Source organism: Hylobates moloch, unplaced genomic scaffold (assembly GCF_009828535.3).
Source record: "Hylobates moloch isolate HMO894 unplaced genomic scaffold, HMol_V3 SCAFFOLD_108, whole genome shotgun sequence".
Taxonomy (NCBI): Eukaryota; Metazoa; Chordata; class Mammalia; order Primates; family Hylobatidae; genus Hylobates; species Hylobates moloch.
This window is the reverse complement of record NW_026652383.1, coordinates 19,252-47,087: the sequence shown is the minus strand read 5'-3', so window position 1 is coordinate 47,087 and position 27,836 is coordinate 19,252. Positions and strand designations below refer to the sequence as shown.

Below are 27,836 nucleotides of genomic sequence, written 5' to 3'. Positions count from 1 at the left end.
TGCAACTCATTATCTGGTATAGTGGGGAAGAGCCACTTATGTCTCTTTAAGCCAAGATATATTTAAGATAACAATAAAGATAAAATATCAATTTCACTATCTAGATTTGATTTTGACACAATGAAAAGCTGATTGGCTCATAATTAAGTGGACAAATTTTCCATAAGTAAGAGATGAAACTCCTGGCTTGGAAATCCTGGGGGCTGACAGGTTGAAAGTCCTTGGTCTGTGGTGAGCACGTTCACATTTCAACACGAGATCTGGTGTGCTTTCCATAGCAGCTCCTCAGATTTTGTGAAAAACTAGAAGATAATTTTTTAAAAAGCAATGTTGAATACTTAGAATCGTATTTCTAATAAAAATAAGTCAAACTATTTAATTTTGATAAACAGTTTCAAAACTAAACATGAACTGAACTTATACTTGATGACATAATTTTGTAAATTCATGATGAATTTCTGTCTTATTCTGATTTATTTCCTATTTTAAAAGATAGGTGTTTCTTTTCTTCCACTGTAAAAGTGTAATGTGTTCATTGTATTTGGAAAACGTGGGAAGTAGATGACTATTCTTATTTTTTCGCTTTTACAGTGGGTAATTTTTTCCACACCACAGAAGTAGAATAATCATACTTCTCATTTGAAAATTTGAAAATGTAAAAAAAAAAATTAATCCAAGATCATACCAACATTTAGGGCTAAGAGTTGAGATTATACCTAATATGGTTTTGCACTGAATATATTACAAGCCTTTTTGTCATTTACTATTTGATAAAACATGATTTTTAATGCCTGAATACTTTTCTAACACTTGTATGTATTGTTATTTAGTCATTCCTCTATTGTGGAACATTCAAATTGGATCCAAGTTTACCATAAGTAATACTACAATAAAAAATACCTATATATTATTTGTGATGTCTCTGGTTGTTTTCTTAGAGTGCCACCTTAATTATCTTTGTGAGAAAGTCCTCAAGAATCCTGCCATTAATTCAGATACTTTCCCCGCTATTGATATGTCCCTTTAAGAGCTCTGAAAATACTTAAGAAACTTAGTGAGAAGAAAGAAAATTAATCCTCTCTTCTGATTCTTCAGTTCCAATTCTCTGTGGCCACTGGATTTTTAAAAATCCTGTTGTCCAAAGCATCTCCCATTTGTTTCTGACAGCAGGGAAATTGGAAGTCAGAGGTGATACCATAAAAGGAAATGAATGAAGCAGATGTATGAATTTTGATACATACAACAGATGTCTTTTGATCACACTTCCTGGGCAATATAGTAGTAATCAAAGGAAAACTGGTAACATTTTTGGTTACTTTGCTTTAAAGAAAAATTTCTAAGCCTCACAAAGTTGACATGGTTTATTTACCCTCAGGAACACGGTAGTACTTAGGGTAAGTTAGAATCCATTCATTATTATGTGTGACTGGAGAGATATATTGCTTAAAAAGCTATAACAGGCCCTACTTAGGAACAAGTTACAACTGCATTTAAATCACTCCGTTTATGTCAAAATAGTTAAATAGCAGAATCTAGAGGGGGGTCTTGATTAACATGAGATAATAAATATTTGCAGAATCTGATGCCTACCAGAGGAAACTCTAACCCAGGCAGGAAAGTTCTTCAGAGTAAAAATCAAGAAAGGTGAGAGTAGCTGTGCAATAGAAGTAAGCCTTGGCCTGGACCCAGACAAGATCATCGCACAAGAGATTGGTTTTGGAAGTAGATTTGGCTGAGATTAAAGTCTCAAGTGACATGAAGATAATGTTTAAAATAGATCCAAACTCTTCTTTATTGCTTGACACTTTTCCAATCAGCATTGACTTCATTCCTGGTAAGTTGGTGGAGCATGGTGAGTTCTGCCTTATTTCATACTTTATTTGGTTAGAATCTGGTGGAGGCGGCAAAGGTGCAGGTTGGTTATTTCAAATGTGCAGGCGACTTCCACCAATTTTGCAGTATAGTGCTATTACTTAAGGGAATACACCCATAAAACTGATTTCCTAGTAATTCTGCTTTTGTACATTCTTAATTTGAGACTCAGTGAGGGCGAAAGAGTTGTAGATTTGGCAAACACTGCACTATTGTCTCACATTTTTTCGATTTGCTAAAACCAGTAACAAATGTATTACCCCTTTTTTTCCTTTAATTTTTAAATCCATGGCCTTTTCACTGCCTTTACTTTCCATGTGTTGCCAATGTATCCTCCACTGTATCCCCCACATCGGTCCCAGCACTTGACACTTAGTAGGCACTCAACCAATACTTGTTGAATGAACAAGTTTAATGCATTGCAGTTTTTTTAGTTTTTAGATGATGTTGTGCCTAATGCACACTCCTTCCTTCTTTCACTCCTTCATTAATCTTTTTGTTCACGTCTTTTACTTATGCCAAGCTGTCACACTGTGTGCATGAACTGAGGGATTTATTTTTTCTTCCCCAGCCCCAGAGCCAGCAAATGACTGACCTTAAACCTAAAAGTGTAGGAGTTTGGTCAGGGTGGTGGGAAAAGTTGTAAGAAAAGGTTACAGGGAAAGACACAATTCTTGGAAGAATGGGAGGTTTTGCAAAAGCTTCAAAAGAGAATTTAGCTGAAGGCAGTTAAATTCTCTTAAGAGCAAGGGTTAGATAACAAGGGAATGTAAAGAAACTTATCTAGATAAATTGTTCTACTTATATCTCTGGAAACCAAGCTTTGATCATTCATGCGCAGGACTGCTCTCGACTCGGGGGTTTGACAATGTTAATTACCCACAAATTGTGTTTGCTCCAAGCCCTTGTCATTAAATCTGTACTAAATAAATTCAAGCGGGGCCAGCTTAGGGGGGCTGCACTCCTTTTGGCTGCTGCACTGTCTCACCAGCAGCGCTGAGTGGTGCAGTCTCCTAGCCACACTGTCAGGAAAAATACCTGTGTCAGCGAACTCCTTTCATTCGTCACTTGGCCAGAGTCTGTGGGACAGATCGGCATAAAACACCCATTGTTTTTCACCTTTACTTTTGCAGAATGAGTTATAAAGCCAAAGACCTCAAGAAAAGCACACTCCTTCACAGCCAGTTCAGAGGTGACAGCCAGGGAATAAGAAATAAGAACTTTCCAGAGGATGGAGTCACCACCAAAAATGATGGAAAAGAGGATTCCTCCCAGAGAGTAGATTCAGAGGCTATTTAAGGAATTTCCCATGCCCAGTGTACGGAGCTTCTCACTACTTGCTACTCAGGATCTCCTTATGCTTATACTCTAGGGACTGCTGCTTGCCTGCCTGTCTTCTCTTTCTTGCATAGCAGATTTCTTTATTTTTTGCCTTCAATTATGGTGGTCTTTTCACTGTTCTACCATGACAAGTAGAAGAACAGAGATATTTTTCACCTCTACGTGGGAGGCAGAAAATTGGCCTTTTTATTCAAGAATGCCAAACCAGAAGCTGACATATCAGAATCTGATACAGAGGATAGTCTATTCCCCTTTGGACTTTGGACCTTGGACTTTGAACTGGATGCAATAATGGTATGAGACCCTTGGTTAGGAATGAGTGTCTTGTATGTGTAGGAAAGACAGGAAGGCAGATATTTGGTGACCTAAAAAGAAGGCCATGGCAGAACCTCATTAGTTGTTCAACAATCCTATTTTCCTTTCCTCCTGGGCACACAGCTATGTATTTTCCAGGCATCCTCATACTTAGATGTAGCCCAGTGACACTTCTGAGGGTGGAATATGGACAGATGTGATGGGCACTGTTGGACCTGGATCATAAAATCCTTCCACATGTCAGTGCCTCTTTTACCCCATTGGCATCTGGATATTGTCATCCAGAGAGTTGGATGACTTAGAAGCCATGTGCAGAAGATGGCAACCTTCCATCAGCATGGATCCTTGAGTGACTGTGGAGTGCAACGCCTTCTACCAGTTAGAACTACTGGGATTGACAATCACATTTCATTTGTATTAAGCTACTGATTTGGGGGGTTTATCTCCTTCAGCTCCCACATTAGTACAACTCATGCAGAATGGAGAGTGACTGTGAACACATGTGGCACAGGCTGGTGAAACCTAGGACTTTATAGATGAATTTCTGATTATACTCTCCTTTCTTGCAAAAAGATTTTTCCAAATTTAATGTTATAATATAAATGTGAATACTTAAATGTCTTTCTAATGAAATGATGATTAACTGTAGAAAAGAAAATGTAGGAATGTACATCCTTGATAAGTGTGAAACTGATGCAGGCAATGTAGAGAGTCTTGCTTAGGGATAATGAACAAAAGAACATATCTGGGTAAAAGAAATGAGAGGTTACTGATAACAAAACTAATATTTATATTGCACAATATAAAACATTGTTTTATACTTAGGATTACATTTGATTTTTGCAAATCCCTGTGAAATAGCTATTATTTTTACGCATAATAAAAACAAGACTCATATGGGTTAGCTAACTAGGCTATGGTTTCTCCACCAAGCTCTACTTCTCTGATTGAGGAGATAGTAGTATCTAGAGCTTCAGTGTTCTTTCTACTGCCCTATGTTACCGCCCAGTGCAGATGTAAGAACAAAACCTACTAGTAAATGTTTAGACCTTTAGCAACTTTAATCATCCAAAACATAGCTGTGAGACCAAAAAGAGGAAAACAGTTTGCAAAAGCCCATATTTATTACACCATGAAAGAGCCAGGTCTGTGAAATGTTGCCTAGAATTTGTGTACTAAACTCAGCAAAATGAATTAACAAACTCAGTGACCTCATTTTCTCCTAAATTACAGTAAATGGAAGATTTAAAATATGAGAAAAATAAACACAGAAAACTTCAGTTAACAGGGTAGAGGATGACACATTGAAAGATTGGGTGTCCATGTGTGGTAGGTAAAGGCAGGTCCTATGAGTGTTAGGCAGGCCTAGGCACGTGTTTTCTCTTTTTGTTGTTTGATTCTAAATTTATGACAAATGAAGAACGAGGCCTTTACCTAGTCTGGATCGACTTGTTATGGAGCCCATGTGAAATGAAAATGATTCATAAACAAAACTGACTCATCTCCAGCAACAGCAGAGATGACCATGAACAATTGGCCACCTGAGAATCCTCAACAATTCTTGGGGAATGTCATTAATTACATTTTATTAAAGGGCAGGGATATCCAAGCTGACATATGGGTTACAAAGGCAAAGTATAATTTCTTTATGGGTTTTATTAATGTGAAACATAAATTAATAAGCTTTTTGATTTTACTAATACAAACATACCCATCAATTGGTCATCTTCAATTCAGAAATAACTAGTTTGAGAGTATCTTAAATCCAAAAAACAAAAACAAAAACCTAACCAGCAGCCATTTGCTGAATTCCTGAATGCTTAGGACTCTCCATGTCTAGTCTAGCAAACATCTTCCAGCTGCAGTTTTAAACCTTTTCTCCCAGATCTTTCAAGAAACCTCTAATAGTACCAAGTTCAGCACACAAAGCTAGCTTTCTGTAAGCAATCAGTCTCCTCTATCCGCCTTTACTGTAGACAGGCTCCGAAAGTCAACCTTTGAATAAAAAGGACTTTTCTTTTGTTATTAAAAGTCTGTTCTCTAGCTAGGTGTGGTGGCCCATACCGGTAATCCCAGCACTTTGTGAGGCTGAGACCAGAAAATTGCTTAACACCAGGAGTTCGAGACTAGCCTGTACAATGTAGTGAGACCACCATGTCTACAAAAAAAAAAAATTTAGCCAGGCATGGTGTCACACACCTGTGGTCCCAGCTACTTGGGAGGCTGAGGTGGGAAGATCACATGAGCCCAGGAGGTTGAGGCTGCAGTGAACCCTGGTCATGCACTGCCCTCCAGCCTTGGTGATAAGAGCAAGACAGATGTTTCAATAATTTTTTTAAAACAGTCTGTCCTCTGCCTCAAATGGACTTTGCTGTTATATTAAAACTATTCAAATATGTATAAACCAGGTGTGGTGGCTCACACTTGTAATCCTAGCACTTTCAAGAGGCTGAGGCAGGAGCACTGCTTGAGACCACAAGTTCGAGACCAGTATAAGCAATATAGTGAGACCCCATCTCTACAAAAAATATGAAAACTAGCCAGCTGTGGCTGTGTGTGCCTATATTCCCCGCAACTCAGGAGGCTGAGACAAGAGAATCCCTTGAACCCAAGAATTTGAGGTTACAGTGAGCTGATTGCGAACTGCACTCCAATCTGGGAACCAGGTGAGAACCTGTCTCAAAAAAAAAAAAAAAAAAGAAAGAAAGAAAAAGAAAATATGTATAAACGAATGTTTTAAACTGGAACAATTACTATAGCATCAAAATGTGCATTTGATATGAAAATTTCTTAAGTGTTTATCCATTTCTGGTTTATAGCAAAGGCATTATTATACTTCTGTAACTTGTCTTATAGAGTCAGATAGAATCAAGCAAAGTTGGCAGAGCCTAGGCATCTACCTAAAAGAAATGCTCTCTCCCATTTCCATGAATACATTAACTCCTCCTGAGTCCCAGTGGCACTATTTCTGGAGTTCTTTTCAAGGCACATAATCCTAAAGCAGGTGTCACTTGTTAGTCTCTTTCAAAGCGTCTTGCTCTTTTTCTTCACAGTACTTTTCAAAATATTTAATACACATTATTTCTTATAAAAGTTGTCTACTTCACTGGACTTTAAGATCTATGAGGTTAATCCCATGTCTGTTATATTTTCTATCTTATTGCCCCTGTTCCCCAGGCACAGAGCAATATGTACCTGACATATATTTGGCTCTCAATACACATTTGTCATATTTGTGTGTGTGCTTGTTCAACTTCTCTCACTCTGTGTGCAGGTGTGTACTTTCTTGTCATTTCAAGACACTTAGGAATTTCCTTATTTTGCCTCAAGTTCAGCTATGCATTAAAACTATTTTATAAAAACATATTTTATCTTTTTTTTTTTTTTTCAGACAGAGTTTCACTCCGTTGCCCAGTCTGGAGTGCACTGGTGTGATCTTGGCTCACTGCAGCCTCTGCCTCTTGGATTCAAACCATTCTCCTGCCTCAGCCTCCCAAGTAGCTGTGATTACAGGCAACTGCCACCATGCTCAGCTAATTTTTGTATTTTTGGTAGAGACAGGGTTTCACCACGTTGTCCAGGCTGATATCGAACTACTTGGGAGGCTGAGGTGGGAGGATTCAGCTACCTTGGCCTCCCAAAGTGCTGGGATTACAGGGGTGAGCCGCTGCACCAGGCCTAACATGTTTAGGTGTTTTATATCAGAAGACATTTTTGTGGTCCTCTATTTCAGGAGTTGGCAAACTTCTGTAAAGGGCCAGATAATATTCTCAGCTTTGCAGGCCACGTGATTTCTGTCCCAACTACTCAACTAATTCACATTTCCTGTCATCATCATCATCACTTGAGTTCTAATCTTTTATTATTATTTAAGTGGTAGGAAATCTTCTAGCTGTCAAGATACAAAAGACCTTCAATGGGAGTGTCAGACTCTAAAAGATAAAGCTCAAACTCCCTCCCATATTTGAGTATGAATTTAAAGCTAATATTTGCTGAGCGCTTACTGTGGTTCAGGCACTATTCTAAGTGCCTTTCCTATGTTAACTCCTTTACATCTCACAACCGTACGAAAGACAATGACCGTTATAATCTCCATTTGGAAACTGAGGCTCAGTTACATAAAGTTATCCACCCAGTGGTGGATAAAGGACACCAACTCAGGTCTGACTACAGAAACCATGCTCCACTCAGAATGCTAACCCCCTGACACCCAGGCTGCTATCTCTTGATGAGTTATGAATTATCACCCAGGTATTCGCCCTTCTCCAGTAGCCACCTTGCCTCAGAAACACATAATCTCACCCCAGCTTCAGAGAAAAGCTGATTGATCTCCATGTACTCTTACACTCTAGACAGTGACTGGCTTACATCTGAGGTTTCTCAACAAATTAGCACATGGCATAATCTCAGGACACAGGGGCTGGCCAGAAATGGACAGGTAACCTTAACTAGGCCTGATGCGATGGGAGGGAAATTTGCTGAGGGTTTTTAGAAAACAAGTTTCATCAATCTTGGGAGAAAATCTTGGAAAGGGCCAGCCTCTCTTCATCCAAACCTTGCCATATTATGTGTGTAAAGCTTGAAGCTACAGCAAACATCTTATTCATCATGAGGATAAAACCAGAACAAAGTGGTAGAGTTGAGAGACTCAAAGACCAAGGCAGCCAGAGCTCTAGTTGAATCACAGCTGCTCACCACTCTAGTCCTGGATTTTTTCCATTGTAAATCAATACACCACCTTTGTGTTTTAAACCAGTTTCAACTGGGTTTTCATTCAATGGAATGTAACCTGACTGCACTTATTTGAAATCTTTCAAGATCTGGCCTCAGCACACCTTTCTAGTCCTTATTTGTACTTGTCTAGGGCTAAATAAATCACCCAGAGTTTCCCAAACACACCACACCGTTCATGGATTTGCAAGTGTGATTCTTTCTGCCTTCATTGCCCTTTGTTCTCCTCTCCCTGGAGAATTCATGTTGGGTTGCAATCATGCTTTAAATGTCTGTCTCCACCACTTGATTTGGCTACATCATTTTTGTCTTTACACTCTTCGCACTTCTCATGCACTTAAGACATAATAAGCGCTCCAATAAGTGTCTGTAAGATTAATAAAAAAGATGGGCAACATGGAAATCTGAATCATAATATAAACTTTCTCTACAAGATACTTGGCCTGGCGGCTCATGCCTGTAATCCCAGCACTTTGGGAAGCCAAGGCTGGTGGATCATGAGGTCAGGAGTTCAAGACCAGCCTGGCCAAGATGGTGAAACCCTGTCTCTACTAAAAATAAAAAAATTAGACGGGTGTGGTGGTGGGCGCCTATAATCCCAGCTACTTGGGAGGCTGAGGCAGAAAATTGCTTGAACCTGGGAGGCAGAGGTTGCAGTGAGCTGAGATTGCACCACTGCACTCCAGTTAAAAAAAAAAAAAAAAAAAAAAAACCATTTAGATCAATGCTGTCTGGTTAAATATTCTGTGATAATGGAAATGTTCTATACCTGCCCTGTCCAATAAAGTAGCCACTAGCCAAGTGTGTCTACTGAGCACTTGAAATGTAGCTAGTATGACGGAAGAACTGAATTTTAAATTTCATTATGACTGATTAAAAGTTAAGTAGCTAGTGGTTACTATACTGAATACCACAGATGTAGACAACAAATTTTAAAAATTTTCCAAACATGGGAAGGGGTCACCTAAATGATTTTAGGTACCAAGCTAAATAAAAACACCTGGAGATGGTACTATTTTGACTCTAATAATTTTTTTGTTGAAAGCAACATATATATTATATACACACGCACATATATACACACATATACATATAAATATATACACATACATATATATAATCTAGAGGTTTCTTTCCTTTCAAAAATACTTCATACCTATTAACTTAAAATATATAATTTTATCTTTCTTGTCTTTATTTTGAATTTCCAGTCATTTCAAAGTTAATATGAGCAATAATATCATTTAAAAGTGGGCAAAGGATATGAACAGACACTTCTCAAAAGAAGTTGGCCAACAAACATATGAAAGAAAGCTCAACATCACTGATCATCAGAGAAATGCAAATCAAAACCACAATGAGATACCATCTCATGCCAGTCAGAATGGTGATTATTTAAAAGAGTCAGGATACAATAGATGCTGGTGAGGCTGTGGAGAAATAGGAATGCTTTTACACTGTTGGTGAGGATATACATTAGTTTAATCATTGTGGAAGACAGCATGGTGATTCCCCAAGTATCTAAAACCAGAAATACCAATTGACCCTACAATCCCATTATTGGGTATATACCCAAAGGAATATAAATCATTCTATTTATTGCAGCACAATTTACAATAGCAAAGACTGGAACCAACCCAAATGCCCACCAATGATAGACTGGATAAAGAAAATGTGTTACATATACAGCATGGAATACTATGCAGCCATGAAAAATGAATGAGAGCATGTCCTTTGCAGGGACATGGATGAAACTGGAAGCCATCATCCTCGGCAAACTAACACAAGAACAGAAAACCAGACACTGCATGTTCTCATTCAGTGGGAGTTGAACATTGAGAACACATGGACACAGAGAGGGGAACAACATATACCACGGTCTGTTGGGGGATGGGGGTGAGGGGAGGGAACTTACAGGATGGGTCAATAGGTGCAGCAAACCACCATGGCACACGTATACCTATGCAACAAACCTGCACATTCTGTACATGTATCCTCTTTTTAGAAGCAGCAATAAAGAAAAATAAATGATCGCTTCATTTCAGGAGGTAGAGTTTTCCTCTTACAGTTTTTCAGATTTTTATCTCAAGGGTTTGGCTTTTTATGCATCTCACTACATGTAATTTGCAGTTAATACAGCAATGCCTTCTGCTCTTCTTACTTCTCTCTTTAAAACAGTACATCCTTTTGCTTAACTAAAGTGGTGACTCTCTCTCTCATTTTTTTTTTTTTTTTTTTTGTCAGTTCGTATTGCATTTTTCCCCACTTCACACTCTGGTATTATAACCTGACACAGAGAATGTTTGTCTCAAAAAGAAACTGGAAAAACAATGTTTTTCCAGTATAGACGAATTCTGTACTCTTGGCTTTTCCTGATGTATCCAAATTGTTCTATGTAACCAGGAAATTTCACATGCTCTTTTTCTAAAAGCCATCCATTCCCCCTGGTGGAGTTACTACTTGTGTGTGTGTGTGTGTGTGTGTGTGTGTGTGTGTGTATTATTATTCTATAATATGGTTTACTTATAACCTTAGACACACACTCTTCCAGCGTCTAATTGAATTAAAGTAGTATTTCATGGGGTTTAATTTCCAGCTTATTCAAAAGGGCGTATACCAAGAGAAATGGTCATACTACAAAAGGTTTTCTCTCTCTCTCTCTCTAAGTAATCCACCTAACAAGCAGACATTTTATGTTTTAAGATAGCTTCTTGTGGTTTGGGCTGTCTTTATTCGGGTTTTGACCAGCTGAAAAAACTAAGTCATCTCTAATACAGGTCTAAGTATTTTTTTTCTCTTGACTACATAACCTTTGAATTTGTTTTTGAAGTCTTTCCATTATTACTCTGGTTAAATAAGTGACCATTATCTCTCAAGGATATGTAATTCTACTTTAATTAAATATTTTTAGGCTTTTTGCATCCAAATGACAAACTTCCCCAGAATCAAATTTAAGTCTTTTTCACCTAAAATTGACTAAGGGATTTTCTAGTTGGGCTCCTGGGAAGTCTCAAAAGATTTGTCTCCCATTAGGCTTGTTTGACCAGCTCCCAAAATCTTCTCTAGTGTCCGGCCATGAGCTTTCTTTCAAAACAGTATGTAGCAGTTCCCTTGCTAGTAAACCCCCAATCTTCTCTTTGTCCTTCACACATATAGAAGACCACCATGGTTTTCAGTTTTGTTCAGAACTACAATTCTGTGATTCCCAAATAAATTGTATAATTTAGAGATCCATCTTTATTTTGACTTCACTAGTGGTGATAAATTCTGATATAATATTCAAGAATATGTTTTATAACAATACTAAGTCAATTTAGAAATGCATTTTATTGTGATATAAACTCCTTAATTTTTCTCCTCCACTGACATTATCTATGATTTTGTTATTAATTTACAAGCACTTAAAAATTCTTTATTTTACATAAGGTTTATATTAGATATAATTTTGTGAGGAAAATAAAAGGTCGGTTTTCTATTTGCATTGCGCTAATTCAGACTGCACTTGGTTCTTCATGCACACTGGTATAAGCTAAAGTTTAGGCAAATTATTGTAAAAACTGATACACATATAGACCATTATAGTGTTATTTTTAAAAGCACAAGAAACTAAAAGATCCCAAGATTACAGCAAATGAATCTTCATATTCATTACCTCAATGAAATTAATTTAACACTAGTTTCAATGTCTTTTTTTCCAAAAGACTAATTTTCAAGTGAAAGCTTTAGATCTTTGAAAGTAATAGAATTAAAAAGAAAAGATACATAATTCATTTCAGCAGTTTTCTGAGAAATACCACATTTTCCAAAATATATATATTCTTATAAGAAATGGATTCTCTTTAGGCTACTAGAATATCAATCTTCTACAATAGGCCAATTTTCAAAGCACTAGGCCTATGTTCACTCAACCAGTCTCATGAAGCAAAAACTGAATTAAGATATTCCATTTATTTGATTCCACATATTTATCAAGCAAAGAAACTATGGAACAAAGACTCTTTCTTGCTGAAGTTACTGGGATTTCTATGGTGCTTAAAGCATATTTTTTTAAATTGTGAGATCAAAGAACACAAATCTTGAGCCATTGTATATGTTACCTGGGTAAGAAAATTAAACTTGATCTTTTCAAATATCTAATGGAATCCCAGGCATAGTGACTTATTAAAATATGAAGTTAAATATTTAAGAGAAAATTAATCACTAATAATGAAATGAGTTGATTTTCTAAGAAAAGCAAGTATGTAATTAAGAAATCATTAGCAGACACTCTCAAAACCATTACAACATTTAAAAGCAATCAACATTACAACTCTTAGGGTGTGTTTTAAATTCCTCATAACCTAAACATATACATTCACTAATTATTCACTTGCCATGATCAACAATGAAACATGAGTTAGAAAAACCAGAGGTTTTAATTCAAAAATGACAATCTTTGGTACTGCAGCAAGGAAATAACTAGCTGGTGAAATTAATGACTCCACCTGGCTTTATCTCGGCAATGTTCTGAAATACATGCAATGAACAACTTGACATTGTTTGATGTTCTTAATTCTTTACAGCCATCTCTATGGGTGGTCATAATAGATAAGATCAATCAGAAATGATCATATTATGAAACGTAAATCACTTCACATGACTTATCTGGAAAATGTGCTTGTACTTACTTGCACCATCTCAAGTTCCAACAGCCAAAAACATACACATGCTCATGGAGGAGAATTTCCTTTCTGATTTTAGAACAGTCTGAAATGGGGTGAAAAAATGAAAAAGAAGGGGGAGCTTACAAATAACAAAAATGTATATCCCAAATGAAAATTAGAATTTCTATGGAACTAGGAGCAGTAACAACAGTAGACGAAAGATAGGATGCAGATGTTAAGAAGATGTCTACAAGGGAAGCACAAGACTCCAAATGCTCTTGCTACTAAAACACAGACTCGAGGTTTACCATCTGTAATATTCTGCTGCCAAGTACATCTGTGGCCACTGGTACTGTCTAAAATGAGGGTATATATTAAGAAATCATCAAAAAGGACTGCATAGCAGAAACTTTCCTGATATCAAGGGATCAACTTAACTACAATTCTATACAAGTGCCAATTTCCTCTGGAGTAAACTACCACACTGGGCCTCATGTACCAGTTAGATAATCCAGGCCAGCCTTTATTGCATTGGACTCTACATTTTGGCTCCGCAGAACTGAGAGAATGAATGTATAAATAGGATAGTGATATTGCCTTTGTCTGTGGGAACTCTTGAGTCTAATAAAAAAATCTGGGAAAAATCTAACTTCGTGATTACACTTGGGCACATAGGTGATTAATATGAATGAAGTAACAACCATAAATACAATCATAACCACAAGAACAACAGTAATTCAAATTTTCTCACTTCATAGATGGTCTTACAATGCTTTATTGGTATCTTGTAGGTGCTCTCCCGAAGCCTCAGGTGTTGGTGATGCAAAGGCAAACACCACACTCTCCTCTGTTCAATGTCTGCCATTCCTGTCTTTTTGGCCTCTGACTATTCTCCAAACTACTATCTATGCACTTGAGATCTTCACTGACATAGATGGGCTCTGTATTTATTGATAAGAATATCTCTTTTCTCTTAGACTAGGCATGACCAAAAGGTTAATCTGGGTTCAAAGATTAATGACAATGACCACTCAGTTTTTATTCAAGATCAATTTTATTTGTTGTAAAAACAAATATGTGTTATGTTCCAGACAAACAGATATAGTGAGTAGACTTATGCCCTGGTGCCTCCTTGGCTTTTCACAGGATGCAAAAACAAATCCTGCCAGCAGGAGGTGGCAGGTTGCAGAGGTGGCAGGTTGCAGAGGTGGCTGGTTGCTCGTTGAGCCAGCTTGGCCTTGTCTGGCATGCACAGGCCCCGGCACAGCAAAACATTCAGAGAGTAAGAGTGTTGCACAAAGGATTTTACCAACCTCTCACATTAAGCAGCATTCAAGGAGTTGCTGACCACCACTTAAGCAAATTTTGTGTTATGCTATAGCAATGAACTTACTTGTTCTATTTCTAAACAAAATATTGGGTTCACACACAGGCCTGGACAAAGCTTCCCACTTCTGAACTATTTACTGATCTTCTTATTCTCAAAGAATGCAAGATGAATGATGTGCAATACCATGGCTATGGCATGTGACTTTTCTAGACCTGGATGGTTAGTGTCCCAATATTTAACTGATTTTGGGCGGGGGTGAAAATATGCCATCAGTTCTTCCTTCTATCATCTGGAAAATGTGCTTGTACTTACTTGCACCATCTCAAGTTCCAACAGCCAAAAACATACACATGCTCATGGAGGAGAATTTCCTTTCTGATTTTAGAACAGTCTGAAATGGGGTGAAAAAATGACATAATCAGGTCAGAGTGTGTCCTCAGAATCACTATTCTTAGCTGAGTATACTAAGGCCTTATATCTAGGTCAGTTCATTGTGTCTGTGTCTCCTCTAAACCCTCCTTCATCATGCCTACCTTGAGGAATTCAGCAAGCGATCATTCACACAAGCTAAAGGATTTTAGCTTTCTCTGCCAAAAAGATTATTGCTAAAATACATACCATACAACAAACCAACCCATTTCCCACAAATCTTACTGTCTGACTTCTCACAGAATACATATGACTTTTATTGTGTCTCTTCCTTCTGTGTTTCTCTTTCCTAACTGAACTTTGTTCTTTATCCATGCCTTCTTCCAATCCTGACATATTTTAAAACCTTTAGCATTTCTGCCTATAATATTTGGGTTTTCTTCTTTTCCTATCTTTATTTGATAAGTCCCATATAAATATTTTCCCCGTAATCATAATGTTTTCTTTCCACTTTGCTCAAGAACTGAGTTATGAGCTGCAAATGAGGTCTGTAAAAATTTGGATAAACTCTACATTGGCTAATTTTTAGTCATTTGCACTGCTGATAAAGATGACAATTCAACATGCTGAAGATGACTTCCTCCCTTATAAAGGGGCTAAGACAGAGGGCAATACTGTTCATGCTTCTGATTCTTGATCACAAGAATTGCTTTAGGCAATTATAATAATGTCTCCTCTGACACATCATATTATTCAAGTGAGACAGAGAAAGAATATGTCCTATGTCACGAAGCTAGGTGGTGACAGCTGCTTTAGCATCAGCACACTGTGTTCCCTCTAATTTCTTCATTCATCTCTAAGTAGCAGTAAATCTGGTCCTGAATACTGACTTTGACACTCAGCTTTCTCCACATCTTTCCTGTCACTTCCTTTGAGACTACTTCAGATTCTTCCCTTAGCTTCTATTTCTCCATTTGTAAAATTAGGTTGATGAGGGTATCTTCCTTCGGTAACTGTGACAATAAAAATGGGATCATCATGCATCCTCCTTAGCCCCACGAGTAAGCTCCCAGTAAGTGAGGTTGTCATCATTACTGGATATTTAAGATTATCTACCTATTTGAAAAACCCTAGTGACAGAGTCTCAGTTGCTTTTCTTTTTGTGAATGATCACTCGCTAAATTCATCAAGCAAGCTCTTTAACATTTACCTTCCTTTATTATGCTGGAGCACTTTTAATGTAGGAGGCTTCTGTGGCTTCTCACTATGACTGCTTTGTTTATTCAAAACTTCTACAGGTTAGTATCCTTTATCTGAAGTGCCTGGGTCAGAAGTGTGTCGGGTTTCAACTGTTTGTAGATTTTGGAATATTTCCTTCTGTGTAATGAGGTATCTTGGGAATGGGACCCATGTCTAAACACAAAATTCACTTATGTTTCATACACACTTAGCCACACACACATAACCTGAAGGTCATCTTATACAATATTTTAAATAATTGTATGCATGATACAAAGTTTTGAATGTGTTTTGACTGTGACCCATCACAGGAGGTAAGATGTGTGGAATTTTCCATTTGTGGCATCACGTCAGCACTGAAAACATTTTGGACTTTGAAGAATTTCAGATTTTGGATTTTCAGAGTAGGTGTGTTCAATCTGTATATATGGGTCAGATTCAGTTATCTCCTTTAATCCTTGGCTGAAGGAAGCACTAAAGACTTTGGGGCCTCAATCTCCCATATGCAGTGACATTCTCAAAGCCATTGACTCAGCTTCTCACCTGGGTTTCCTTCCAGTGAGCCACAGATAGAAGTCATAGATGATGGCAGGGGCCTGGTGGCTGATGGCATTCCAGTACTGGGTTGTGAAGTTGCTGGTGGTGAAATCAGTATACGGCCTCCTCAAAGCTCTCTCAAATGGAATTGGAATTTCAAAGGTTGCCAAGACCTGGAATCCTGGGGAAAAAAAGAGAGTAAGTGCTAGAGGACAATAGGAGAATATAAGCCCATCATAGTGGAAGGTATTTATAATGGGTCACAACAATAAAGACAAAGGATTTGCTGTGTAGAGTCAAGAATCAATTTCTGAGAACAACGTAAAGATTTTTATGGTAGGCAAGTGGTTATTTGCAAAAATGAAACAATGTGAATGGGTTAAGAGTTGGATCCTTTATTTGAAACATCTACTCTAAAACAAATTCTTGGGGAAACACATGTAGTCAATAAAAGGGGGTACTGTTCAGAAAAACACAAATCCACATTTAATTCTAAGGTTATCTAGTCTATTCTGAAAGCCCCAAGACAGAGGCTAGAAACTTTATTTCCCTGGCTGGACCATTACTTTCAGAACCATTTAGAAAGTTTCTTAACATTTTATTTGAATCTTTATTAAAAGTTAAACTAAAAAACTCTAAAGGCAAGATTTTCTTGTGTTAGCTTACTTTAAATATTTCTCTGGGAATATGTCAGACTCAATTATCCACTCTGGTATCCAGGGTTTTATTCATAATAGTGTTTTTCCTTTTATATTAATACTTAGATTAAGCTTAATTAAGAACTTTTTACGTACATTTGTGAATTCAGTAGTTCTCTCGAAAAGATACTCATTTGAATTCAATTTTATTTAAGGTATGTAGGTTTTGCAAAGCATATGCCTAAGCTCATTATTCAATTATGATGTCAGTTATTATAGTAATACAATTATTGCCCTACCTAAAAAAATGCCGGCTAAAAATCTATCTGAAAAATATAACTCCTCTTCAGAGAAGATTCTCAAGAATCATCTGGTCCATAGGGATTTATACTTTAAAAAGATGGTAGTAAATTAAAAAGTTATGTACAGGTTGATAGCATAAGAGATTCTGATCTCAACACTGACCTTCTGATCTATATATCCATATACTTGTTCAACATTTCTACCTGGAGGTGTAACAGACATTCACATTTAACAGCTCTAAAATGGGCCTCCTGATACACCCACTGCTAACCACCCCCTTCCCAATACATACACAAACTTGCTATTTCACCAGTCTTCTACCTCTAACCAAATGCTAATTCAATTTGTTTAGTAGTTCAGCCAAAAACTTTGGGGTTATCCTTGATTCTTCTCTTTAACAATCTACACACAATTGAACAAAATCTATCAGCTGTTTGAAAAGTACCCAGAATCATAATTTCCACCTGCTCTCTCTCTGATCCAAACCACTACTGTAGCCTGGAATGTTGCAATGCTGTCCTAAGTGGTCTCTGCCACTACCCTTGTCCCCCTAGTCGGACCTCCATGTAGCAGCCAGAGTGATTCTTGTAAAATGTAACTCAGAGTATATTACAGGAACTTCCCCATTCAGAGCCCTTCAATGGAATCTCTTCTCATTTAGAGGCAAAGCCATGTTCTGCAAGGCCTTGCACTCTCTGCACCCTCACTCTCTCTGCCCACCACTCTGACTTCATCTCTTACCGCCCTCCCTCTCAGTGCTTCTGCTGCAGCCATACTGGCCTCCTTGCTGTCCTTGAATATGATTAAAGAACTTCAGCACTTACTGTTTCTTCAACCTGGAATATTTCATCCACATGTCCCTCTGATTTGCCCTCTCACTTCTTTCAGGTCTCTACTAAGATGACACCTTATCAGAGAGACTTTCTTTGGCCATCACATATCAAATAGCAGCCTTCCCACAATACTATTTACTTCTTTAATCTGTTTTATTTTTCTGCAATCACTTAACCATATCTGACCAACATGGAGAAACCCCATCTCTACTAAAAATACAAAATTAGCCAGGCATGGTGGTGCACGTCTGTAATCCCAGCTACTCTACTCAGGAGGCTGAGGCAGGAGAACTGCTTGAACCCGGGAGGCAGAGGTTGTGGTGAGCCAAGATCATGCCATTGTACTCCAGCCTGGGCAACAAGAGCAAGACTCCATCTCAAAAAATATATATATATATTTCTCCTTTCTAAGATTTAAGTACCATAACCAAATTTTGTCTGTTTTGTTTGAACCTATACAGTACCTTGAAAAGTGGCTGACAGGTAATCAGTACCTAATAAACATTTATTGACTAAACGAATGAATAAATATCTCAGCAACATACACCTACTTTCCTTTTCCTAAATCTATATCAATCCTTTCTTTAGTCATTTCGAATATAAAAAAAAAAAAAAAAAAAAAAAAAAAAAAAAAGAAAAGAAAAAAGTCAATAAAGTCCGAAGAAGTTGGTTCTTTGAAAAAAAGAAATAAAATAAACCCTTTGGAGACTAGCTGAGAAGAAAAGAGAAGACACACAAATATTATGAATTTAAAAAGAAGCATAATTACAGATACAGTTTAGGACAAAAATATTAATATAAAAAAAGAATGTAAATACATTTTAAAACAGACAAAATCTTAGAAAAAGAGACAAATTTGCTAAAACTGATTGCAGCAGAAAATGAAGCCTGCAAAATTCTTTAACTATGAAAGACACTGAAGCAATAAAAAATCTTCTCACAAAAAATTATAAGTCCAGATAATTTAAAGGTGCTTTTCCCAAGTTTTCGAGGAACAGATCACTCCACTATTACACAAGCACTTACAGAGAATAGAAAAAACAAGGGCACTATATGATTAGAAAACTGAATTAAACAAAATATAAAAAAAGATAACATGGCACAACCAAGTTGGGTTTATCCTAAAAGTGGCAGGCGAGTTTAACATTTGAAGTCTTCTGCTTAAAATTAGCAGCAAGACAACAACACGTACTATTGCCATTTTTATTCACCATTATAGTAGAAGTTCAACAAGAAGCCTGGGCGCGGTGGCTCACGCCTGTAATCCCAGCACTTTGAGAGGCCAAGGCAAGTGGATCATGAGATCAGGAGATCGAGACCATCCTGGCTAACACGGTGAAACCCTGTCTCTACTAAAAATACAAAAATTAGCCAGGCGTGGTGGCGGGTGCCTGTAGTCCCAGCTACTCGGGAGGCTGAGGCAGGAGAATGGCGTGAACCCAGGAGGCAGAGCCTGCAGTGAGCTGAGATGGTGCCATCAACAAGAAAAATAAAGACCTAAAGCTTGACAAAATGGGGATAATACTGGTATTTTTGCAGATTAAGTAACTGTCTACATAGGAAATCATGAGGAAATTTTATACAATTTCTAGCAATAATAAGTTTAGCAAGATAGCTGAATATAAGGTCAATATACAAAAATCAATTGCATTTGACATCATCCACAAACAATTAGAAAATATATTTTTACAAAAGACATTTAAATTAGTAAAAAAAAAAAAAATCAATTACCTAGGCCCTAGGTATAAATCTGATAAAAGATGCTTAAGATATGCAGGAGATTAAAAACTCTTCTTAAGGGACACTAAAGGAGACAATTCTATGGAGAGATAGCCCATGTTCACCCACCCAGCTGTCTATCACTCCTTGTAGTATCACCTGAGACTATATATGCTCAACCTCCTGTTAACATGGCTACTGCTCCCAGTAGGCAGCATTTTTATCCCTCCTAAGAGTCCCCGATAGGAAACACAAATGAGTTTAATTTGAACGCAACATCAAATTAATAGTAATAGCTTCCAGAAATGCTGTGTTAGAAGGGAATCTAGAACAGAGCCTTGGCACAGGGATAACCAATGTCGTATCAGCCCACAGTGTTTGCCACAGGTGTGAGAGGGGTAGAGGAAACATGCCTGCCAGGTATTTTCATTCCTGGAAAAGCATTTTCCAATTCAAAGCCACAATATATAAATGAGCCACAGTGTCTAGCTGCCCTACAATAGAACTCTCAGTGTGGTACCATGGCTTACCATTGGAATATGAAGAGCTAGTGGTACCTATGTAACAGGGATAGAAGGGGTGCGTTAGTTAGTAGGTACTAAGAAATCCTACAGAATAGCAAAACTCCCTACTTCTATCTTCTACCATCATTAGATAAGTTGTACTCAAATTGATTTCCATGGTTTTTGTACATTGACCAGATTAAATCCCTTACATTCAGACAAATTAATCATTTGTATAGTACGCGGTTTCTCAAAGAGCATTTCCCCAAGCAGCAAGAATCATCTAGATGCTTATTAAAAATACAGTTTCCTCAGCATCACCCAAGACCTTGGTCCTAGGGTCCAAGGAAACTGGGTGTTGTTTTTATTCTCTCACAGTGATTCCTATTCACTTTTACAAATCACTAGTAGAGTAGTTAATGCACATCCAAGAGAAACAAGTTGCATAAATTAGTGATCAGTATTACACACTCAATAAGGAATAAGATCACCCGACTTTTCTAAATCTCATTGGTCATTGATCACGTCACATTCTCAGTGACATATCAAGAAGGGAAGGGGTGTGTGTATAGGACCCAGTGCCCCAGCAGGGAGGAGTATTTCAGTACTTTATCACTGAGATTCTTTATAACTGCCAACTTTTGCTTTCTTTCATCATTTTTTTTAAAATACAGCCAATGGTGGCCGGGCACGGTGGCTCACGCTTGTAATCCCAGCACTTTGGGAGGCCGAGGCAGGCGGATCACGAGGTCAGGAGATCGAGACCACGGTGAAACCCCGTCTCTACTAAAAATACAAAAAATTAGCCAGGCGTGGTGGCGGGCGCCTGTAGTCCCAGCTACTCGGAGAGGCTGAGGCAGGAGAATGGCGTGAACCTGGGAAGCGGAGCTTGCAGTGAGCCGAGATCGTGCCACTGCACTCCAGCCTGGGTGACAGAGCGAGACTCTGTCTCAAAAAAAAAAAAAAAAAAATACAGCCAATGGACCCCCACTGCTTACAATCATGTATGTGTTCCCAATGACTGCTTTCCTTGGTAACCACAGTACATTCTAGTTAACTACCACACATTTACAATTTCCCATTATTTTGTCTCTTTGCTTATTTTTGTCTTTCTCCTCATGTAGGCTCTAAGCTCCATGACACCCTTTGTCTATTTTTTCTCTGTGTCAGACACTAGTAATTATGCAGTTACATGGCTAAAGTACTTACTCATTTTGCCCCAATTGCAGGGATTGAGGTTACCAGATGTACAGTGGTAGACTAACATTGACTTAGGTCTGGAAAATGAAATAAAAATTAAATAAATACAACAGAATGGAAAACTAATGAAAGAAAAATAAGCGAAAATAATATTTAGACAGAGTGGTTTCAATAATTCATCTGATTAAGGTAACCTACACAAGAAGACTTCCGTATTTTTTTCTTTCTTTGGGTTAATAAGCAAAATGGAAGAAGACTAGCAAAGGGGTATGTGGGGGGGATGCATGTGTGTGTGAAAGAGATGTTAAATAGAAGTGACATATTATGAAGCACATGTGTGTGAGTTCACATAAGAAAAATTTAATTCTGTTTACCACTTATTAACACAGCCAAATGTAGGAACAACCTGTTTTTTTTTTTCTTTGCACCAGGAACTTCCCCACACATAGTGATTGAACACTTTTGGCATTAACCAGCGTTCAATTAAAAAAAAATTCTCTCATTTCATCCACTTCTATCTCCTTTGCCCTAAAAAAGAAAGCTGAATGTTAAACTACTGAATAGAAACAAAAGCCTTTTGGTTATCAAGAATTTTATGGTTAAGTGATTTAAATGTTTTATTACTTCGTGAGTAGCCAAGTACTAAACTGTATTTTGAAAACAACTAAATGTATATATGATGGCATATTAGGAACTCTATACTGAAACCAACACCCTCTCACATTTGGGGTCTTGTACAATGAAATGCCTATATTTGGAAAATGTGCCTAATACATTAACCCTCCCCCTCATGAAATATTTGAAAGCCCACTTGAGCATCCACACCTGTGAACTGCAGTACACCATCCTACAGCTAGTGGGAGACGGATGGCTGTATCAACTGGAATTGGAAGTAAGTCTCCCACAGCCCTTGGAGTAGCTTTTATGGCCAGAAGAAACCCTTTCCCAGCCTGCACAGGAAAAAGAACATAAAATGTGAAACCAGGTCTTAAGTAACAGCTGGGGCTAAAGTACGTATCATTTTATCAAACTGATTATACTAGTGCAATAAGTGAAAACAGCTAACATCGATCCACTGCTTACCAGGTTCCTATACTAAGTCTGACTTCGTCAGCCTATTCCAGCTTCCCAGCCAAGCGCATCTTCAGCATTTTCTTGAACTACTCATGTTCCTCACGTTCCTTTAGGGAATAAAATTCCTCATATTTATGAGAGATTAATAAACTTAGTTAATTACCAAACACCAGGAATAAACCTTCACATTTTAAAAATTAATTCATAAGACACGTTAAGAATTGAGGTTACACAAATTTCCCATTAATGTTTGTTTTCCATTTCCTTAATGATTTTGTTTTCTGCTAGGGCTTATTAACCTACAAGCAATAGTAGGCACAAAAAGTTCAAGAAATTTTCATTTGAAAAAAATTAATTGGTGAAATTCCACAATTAATGACAAAAACTTTTTTGGCTTAGACAAATGGTCTTATTATTTACTTTTTCTTCAGAATCTCATTTCACCTCACAGATCACTGATGTTATATAGATACAAGAGTTTGGAATTATTTATGTTAATAATTTGTTGAATTTATGAAATTGATTCTTTCTGCTGTGCATGTTTCCCACTTTAATTTGAAATGATTAGCACTTTCTTATGTTACTCAATTCTCTTTTCTTCTAACTAGCTCCCCTTCTTTTGGACATAAGAAACCAATTTAGAACATTTTTAAAAATGTAAATAAATATGCAGCTTTGCATATAATGAAAACCGCTTTGGGATCACGTTAAAATAATGATGTTCTAAATCACCAAACGTTCACCCCAACTGAACTTTTTTAGGAGAAGGAGTTGAAGGCAGGTGGGAAACAGAAAGAAAGGGGCTGCTAGAAAAATCCGAAATTCGAAGGAAGGTCTTTGTCACTATCATAATTCATTGTCTCATATTTGTATTTTAATTCATGTTGAACCTAGCTCTGGGAGGAATAGAGACAGAGTCTGAAGGGCAGTGTGAATCCCTAATACGATTTAAACTCATTTAGATCACTGATTTCCTATTCATTGTACAAAAGAGTAAAGTGGGGTTTAGGCCCTAAATGCCTCATTGTGAGCTGTGAAGCCCACAGCTCTGCAGGATCAATCTGGACTTCAGGGAGATGCGCACTGAGGGCTGCTTACCTAGAGGAGCCACGTTTCTCCTTGTAAGACATTATTGAAAAGGCGTTGCCGGCACACGTATACCTATGTAACAAACCTGCATGTTGTGCACATGTACCCTAGAACTTAAAATATCATAATAAAAAAGAAAAGGCCTTTCCTATATTCACTGATGTTTGTATTTGAAATATTTGCTCCAATATTAGTAGTTCTTTCTTGTATTCATTAAGAATTATTGATGTATACCTGCTTTCCATACACACACATCAACTCTTGTATGTGTTTTATAATGACGAATTTAATAATCTTTGAAGATATTTTTACTGCATCCTCAATTCACTGCACTAATTCATGCAATTATAAACTGTAGAAAGGAGGAAATACCCCCATCTTGCGATAAATAAAACAAAATCCTTGGCAGAACCATGCCCGCCTGCCCGCGCCCCGACCAGCCCTCCCTGGCAGCCACTCACCGGTGTCTGTCTTCCCAGCTCCCGGCCATGTCGCCAAGTGAATCCATCCTGCCGTCCGTCTCCACTTTCGCCAGCCCTTACCGCGAGCGCCGCCTGCAGGAGCGCTGACCCCGCGCCAAGGGAAACCCACGACCACCTCAACAGCGTGCGGGACTCCATTCGGTCCACAGGGCTGGATGGCCTGGGCCGAGGCCACCCCGAAGCCCCCGCCGACCCCGCCGTCTGCGTCCTATTACCCGAACACTGCACGCCGCTGCCCTAAGGCGCCCCCAGCTGGACCCGCTGCCAGATGGTCCGCGCTGCTCAGCCGTCTTTTTTTTTTTTTTTTTTTTGAGATGGAGTCTCCCTGTGTCGCCCAGGCTGGAGTGCAGTGGCGCGATCTCGGCTCACTGCAAGCTCCATCTCCTGGGTTCACGCCATTCTCCTGCCTCAGCCTCCGGAGTAGCTGGGACTACAGGCGCCCGCCACCGCGCCCGACTAATTGTTTTTGTATTTTTAGTACAGACGGGGTTTCACCTGTTAGCCAGGATGTTCTCTATCTCCTGACCTCGTGATCCGCCCGCCTCAGCCTTCCGAAGTGCTGGCATTACAGGCGCCCACCATCACGCCCGGCTACTTTTTTTGTGTGTGTTTAGTAGAGACGGGGTTTCACCGTGTTAGCCAGGATGGTCTCGATCTCCTGACCCCGTGATCCGCCCGCCTTGGTCTCCCAAAGTGCTGGGATTACAGGCGTGAACCACCGAGCCCGGCCTGCTCAACCGCTTTCTACTGGCGCTGCCCAACCGCCTGGTCAAAGCCCAGCCCCCTGAAGCGGATGGCGGCGGCTACAGCTGCCTACCCAGGTTCAGGCCTGGACCGCGCGGCCTCAAACACTAGGGCGCCCCGGGCCTGCGGCTTCATGCATGCGAGGTCCCGGGTCCCCTCCAACGCCGCCCCCGACACCCGCCCCTCAGCCCCTACGGCCAGGGCGCCTCCTTCCCGCTGCCCTTCCGTGGCCCTGGCTTGGGACACCCAGCCACGCCTTCATGAGGCGCCCCCCCCACCCAGCCCAGCCCCTCCACGCCCCCGTGTTTAGTCTCTTCCGGTGGCCGCCGCCGCCACAGCCCTGGGCCTGGCACCCCCAGTCGCCCGCGGTCTCCTTGTGGTGGCGCCGGCGTCCCCGCTGGAGCTGCTGGAGGCCAAGCCCAAGCGTGGCAGCCGCTCCTGGCCTGGGAACCGAAACACCAGGCATACCTATGGGGCTACAGCAAGACCTACAGCAAGAATTCTTACCTGAAGGCACATCTGCGCAGCACACAAGTGACAAGCCTGACCACTGCCACTGGGATGGATGCAGCTGGAAGCGTGCTCACTCAGACAAGCTAACGCTCCACCACCGCAAGCACAGGGGTCACGGGCCATTTCAGGGCCATTGGTGCAACCGCGCCTTCTGGCGCTCTGCCCACCTTGCCCTGCACAGGAAGCGGCACATGCAGCCCAGACGCCTCCGCCCACCTGCGCACGGCCCCCTCCCAAACCGTGACTGGTATTTATTGCACCCAGAGAACCGGGCAGGGCAGTGTGGCTACATAGGGTCTACCTCGACGACGAAGACGACACTGCTGCCCCAGCCCCCATCTTTGACTGAAGACCAGGTGGGAAAAGACCACTATCCGCCTTGATGAGTTCTGTTTTTCAAAATGGTGCAATAATTAAGTGGCATCTTCCCTCCCACCGGGTCATAAGGCTTGATATCCTTTGAGAAATAAGGGCCTTAATTTGTACTGTCTGCAACATTTTTTATAATATTGTACATAATAACTATGACAAATATTGTATTACTGTACACAGAGTGGCAGGGCTACTTGCTTCATTTTCATAAGACTTTTGCTTGTTTTATTTTTAATTTTTAAAAAAGTTTTTTTAAATAAAAGAAAAATCCTTAATTCTCTGACTTTTCAAAATAGAACTCTTAAATAGTAATTGATAGCACTTTACCTCTGTTTTCCTGATAAAAAATTCTAAAAGAATAAAAATAACTTCATCCTGCCTCCATATTATAACCAGGATAATTGAAATAATTATGCTTCAATTGATAGTAAAGTAGCATTTGTTTTTGGATCAATGAAGCTAAGCCAGCACTAAGAATTTTGTTACTATTCCTCCACTACATTACAGTTAACTTCTTCATCCCTATACATACCACAATAATGAGTCGGCTACATCCATTTAGATTATCAACCCAATGCTAAAAGAAAGAAAATTTCCATTGGTTACACATTTCAGAAAATTGTTGTATCTTTGGAACATCTGCAGTCTAATCTTAACAAATTTCAAACAAGGGCACTGAGACTCCAGCTGATAGAACTATCTAATTCAGTATTATTAAGATCCCAAAGATCAATGGCAAAGCATTGGCTATTTTCTGCACTTTGTGCAAGAATTAAAATTTGGCCAGGATTGTTGTTCGTAGCAGGAGTCATGAATGGTTTTGTGGCGTTTTATGACATCTTAAGGGCTACAATGGACCTTGTCCTTATATCATGATCTGCTAAGCAATTCACCAACCATACTTCTCCACCTCATTCCTGATTTTAGCCTCCTTAGGAGAACATTGAAAACATGATTGGTAGTAATGTGTGTTGACTTGCTTAAAGATGTTACAAGAAAGATTATGCTGAAGAGTAGTTAGAGGGAAAAGTCTTTCTGAGTTTGTTTCCTAAGCCCTAAGCCGTCTCTTTACCTTACAGTATAAAAGTCGAAATGCGTATAATGGGAGACCAGAGATATGGGAGGAGAAGATGAAGGGACTAACATTCGTTGAGCTTTTTGGTAGGGACCTGCCTTTTACTACAGACTGAGCACTCTTCATACATTGTCTCATCAAACCAACTCTCCAAAGTAGTATCTGTCCTGTCCTATGGAAAGAACAACTCAAAAATGTTGCATTGCCAGTAAGTGGTGGAGCTGGAATTTATCTGCCCCCAAAGCTTCACAGACTTGCTTTGAAGAAGATGGTATAATTCAAAGTACTTTCAAAAGGACATCGCAGTATGCTGAGGTTAAAAAAAATTAGTATTCCCAAACTGAGATCCTTCTGTGAGCTTTGTAACCCTGGCAGTTAGTTGCAATACTACCAATTTGGCCATCAAGAACATTCTGGTATGTTTAAGCTACAGTGGGAAAGCCAAGATATGAAAACATCACCCATGGGAATTTTGAGACTAGAGTGGTTTGAAGCTAATTTAAGATCTCCATCCAACTCTAAGATAGGGTAACTGCCAGAAGAGCTGCATGATCCCAAAGTGGAATTTTGCCCTAGTATAATGGGTTAATATTTGATTGGCTGCACTTAGCTATAAATCCTGGGGAGAAGAAGAAAGACATCAGAAAATAATTGGGCTAGAAGAACCTTAGTTTGAAAGCAAAACACAGAATCCGGGTGAGTGGGCTTACCGGGAAAAGCTCATGCCACGTTGCTCCCACAATGGAAGGCCTTAGGATGGTGATGGTTAGCTTCCTGCTCTCCTGCTGCACCGCCACTTCTCTCAAGGCCTTGCTATAGGTGTAAGTATTGGGACAATCTCCAATCCGCTTGGGAGTGATCTCATCAATAACAGTGTTGTCTGTACATAAAAGGTAGTCAGAGTAAAAAGAATT

The 27,836-nt window shown here is 39.1% G+C and overlaps 1 protein-coding gene and 1 pseudogene across 5 annotated transcripts; one reads left to right on the top strand and one right to left on the bottom strand.

Annotated features, from left to right (window-relative positions):
* Positions 1–19: 19 nt before the first annotated feature.
* LOC131382590 (putative inactive fatty acyl-CoA reductase 2-like protein) lies at positions 20–22,139 on the bottom strand. 5 transcript variants are annotated; one of them, XR_009212153.1, is made up of 5 exons: positions 21,980–22,139; positions 21,583–21,650; positions 16,384–16,558; positions 12,927–13,005; positions 20–302 (listed from the first exon to the last, which is right to left on the bottom strand). XR_009212153.1 is itself a non-coding variant. In XM_058434942.1 (4 exons), the coding sequence occupies exons 1-4, from the start codon at positions 22,018–22,020 to the stop codon at positions 14,614–14,616; spliced, it is 294 nt and encodes a 97-aa protein (XP_058290925.1). In that variant the 5' UTR covers positions 22,021–22,139; the 3' UTR covers positions 14,490–14,613. The 5 variants fall into 5 exon arrangements, 1 of the variants encoding a protein (XP_058290925.1); XR_009212154.1 differs by lacking the exons at positions 20–302; positions 12,927–13,005 and adding exons at positions 13,998–14,144; positions 14,545–14,623; XM_058434942.1 differs by lacking the exons at positions 20–302; positions 12,927–13,005 and adding an exon at positions 14,490–14,623.
* A 2,793-nt stretch (positions 22,140–24,932) lies between these two features.
* On the top strand, positions 24,933–25,858 carry LOC116463977 (Krueppel-like factor 2; annotated as a pseudogene).
* The last annotated feature ends 1,978 nt before the right edge of the window (positions 25,859–27,836 follow it).

What these genes read in the sequence shown, in the direction of transcription:
- LOC131382590 (XM_058434942.1), bottom strand. Translation starts at nt 22,020, where the DNA reads ATGTGTGGGGAAGTTCCTGGTGCAAAGAAAAAAAAAAACAG. An exon ending in GCAAAGAAAAAAAAAAACAG is followed by an intron (nt 21,651 to 21,979) that starts GTTGTTCCTACA and finishes TTCATTTTCCAG; the next exon opens with ACCTAAGTCAATGTTAGTCT. An exon ending in CTGCAATTGGGGCAAAATGA is followed by an intron (nt 16,559 to 21,582) that starts GTAAGTACTTTA and finishes TTTTTTCCCCAG; the next exon opens with GATTCCAGGTCTTGGCAACC.